The sequence below is a fragment of the Palaemon carinicauda genome, chromosome 6, assembly GCF_036898095.1.
Source record: "Palaemon carinicauda isolate YSFRI2023 chromosome 6, ASM3689809v2, whole genome shotgun sequence".
In the NCBI taxonomy this organism is placed as follows: Eukaryota; Metazoa; Arthropoda; class Malacostraca; order Decapoda; family Palaemonidae; genus Palaemon; species Palaemon carinicauda.
In genome coordinates this window covers 4869659-4872158 of record NC_090730.1, presented here as the reverse complement: position 1 = coordinate 4872158, position 2500 = coordinate 4869659, and the positions used below count along the sequence as shown (strand labels likewise).

Here is a 2500-nt window from a genome sequence, read left to right as displayed (position 1 = left end):
TATATATGAAAGATCCAATTTAATGTTGCTGTTCTGAAAATATTTTATTTTGATTGTCTATTACTTCTCTTGTAGTTTATTTGTTTCCTTTCCTCACTGGGCTATTTTTCACTACTGGAGCCCTTGCGGTTATAGCATCTTGCTTTTCCAACTAGGGTTGTAGCTTAGCTTGTAATAATAATGATAATAATAATAATAATAATGTGGTACTTAGTGCTCTAAGGATATCAATCTGAATAATAATTTCCCTCATTATTTCTCTAATGGACTTTGGCATCAAAGGTTTGGATTGTGATTAGGGAGGAAGGCAGAGAATTAGATGACGAGATAAGGTGAAGGATGATATGGAGAGAAGAGGTTTGGTGGAAGAGCTTGCTTTTGATAAAAGGCACTGGAGAGGGCGCATCCGGCAACCGACCCCTTAATGGTGGGGAAAAAGATTGCGAATATATATATATATATATATATATATATATATATATATATATATATATATATATATATATATATATATATATATCTATATATATATATATATCTATATATATATATATATATATATATATATATATATATATATATATATATATATATATATATATATATATCTTGTGCCATCAAAGGTTGTGATTCAGGTATGGTTCAGCTACTTTATAGGCTGTAATGGATAACTTAAAGTTATTCATTGTTTTCGCGTCTACCATTTACACCAGTATTAACTATAATTAATCCTTTTTAACTCTAAATTCTAAAGCAGTTTCTAATAATGTACGGTAGAACACTGGAATCCCCGGCACACTGCTGTCTGAAGAAATACACCCTGTCACACCTACTGCGCGGGGAGTTTCCATGTGTGGCCCTACACCTTCTTTTGTGTTCTCTCCCATCACTATCAGTTGGGTTACTCTTCTCGTTGTAAGGGTGTGGCAGGGTGCCTTTTCTCAGACCGAGGTATGCCAGGAATTGTTGTGGCCTCTAGGTAAAGGCTCTGCCTGGTGATCGCAAGACTGGGGTTCGAGTCCCGCTCAAACTCGTTAGTTCTTTTAGTATCTGTGACCTCACAATTCTTGTGAGCTAAGGATGGGGGCTTGGGGGATCCCATAGGTCTGCCTGCTGAGTCATCAACAGCCATTGCCTGTCCCTCCCTGGTCCTAACTGATCATATGTTCTGTTTCTAGGGCATTGTCTTGCCTCTGCCATTCATGAGTGGCCTTTAAACTGTACCCGTGTTTTAAAACTGCAACGAAACTTACATTTTACTCACCTGAATTGTAAAATTATAGAAGGTCCTAGGACTTAAATCAGGAGGGCTAAATTCATTTTCACTAGGTGGGAAGGATTTGGTTTCGTTATCCCAAGAAATGCGATATCCCGTCAAATTTCCATTCTTTAATAATGGCTCGCCCCATGAGAGTTGGATAGTGTACGGCCCCGTAACACTGGCGTTGAAGTTTTCCGGGGGACCAGGAGCTGCGAAAAACAACATTGCCTGATAGTGAAATAAACAAGTTAGATGGTGTGCGAAGTTATTTGGCAAAGTGATAGAAAGTGTAAAGAGTTATATTATCAAGTTTCGTTTGTTAGAAATCGTATTATGTAAATCATGAGCTTTTATCTTTGTAATGTGTGAAATCTTTTAGGAAAGTGAATAGGTGAAAAGAGTGATTTTATTAAGTTCTGTCTGCTATAAATCGTATTGTTTCACCCATTTCTTGAACTTTGTAGTAAGTGAAATCTTTTAGGAAAGTGAATAAGCGAAAAAGAGTTATTTTGTTAAGTTGTGATTGTTAGATGTATTACTTCAGTTCTGAGTTGTTAACTTTGAATAGTTAATATAAATCATGAGGACGCTAATTAACCATAATTATACGCCATACTGGATTGCAACATCCATATACCTTCCTGAGGTGTCTCCGTCGAACAGCAATTATAAGCACCTTCACTTCCGTCTTCAATAACTCCAGCAACGCAAACGTTATAGAAAGTCCATGGGATCAACTCTTGCAATTGCAGTGGAGAGGCAGAACAAGTCGTGTTATTCTGCGTTCTTTCATCAGACCAAAGAACAAATCCAGTGTAGTTTAATGAGTAGCTTTTGACGCAGTTGTTCCTCGGTGGCGGAGTCCAAGAAACGTTGAATTCGTATCCTGTCGAGGGCTCCTCGCAGATTACTTCGTCTGTAGGACCTGGTGCTGGAAAGCCAATCGTTTGGGTAACTTCTGCCTTCAACGGATTTCTCTTTCATGTTGAATTTAATCAGTTATATTATTATTATTATTATTATTATTATTATTATTATTATTATTATTGTTATTTCTTGATAAGCTACACCTCTAGTTGGAAAAGCAGGATGATATATGCCCTGGGGCTCCAACAGGGAAAATAGCCCAGTAAGGAAAGGAAACAAGGAAAAATTAAATACTTTAAGAACAATAACAACATTGAAATATCTCCTATCTAAGCTATGAAAACTATAACAAAACAAGAGGAAGGGAAATAA

At 36.6% G+C, this 2500-nt stretch overlaps 1 protein-coding gene across 1 annotated transcript in view; it reads right to left on the bottom strand.

The window, feature by feature from the left end:
* LOC137642391 (receptor-type tyrosine-protein phosphatase eta-like) overlaps nt 1-2500 on the bottom strand; it is a 33392-nt gene that overhangs the window by 16931 nt on the left and 13961 nt on the right. Inside the window, exons 6-7 of the mRNA XM_068374904.1 lie at nt 1899-2192; nt 1265-1470 (exon numbers count right to left, since the gene is read on the bottom strand). Of these exons, the coding sequence (XP_068231005.1) occupies nt 1265-1470; nt 1899-2192 (500 nt within the window). The remainder of the gene's footprint in view (nt 1-1264; nt 1471-1898; nt 2193-2500) is intronic.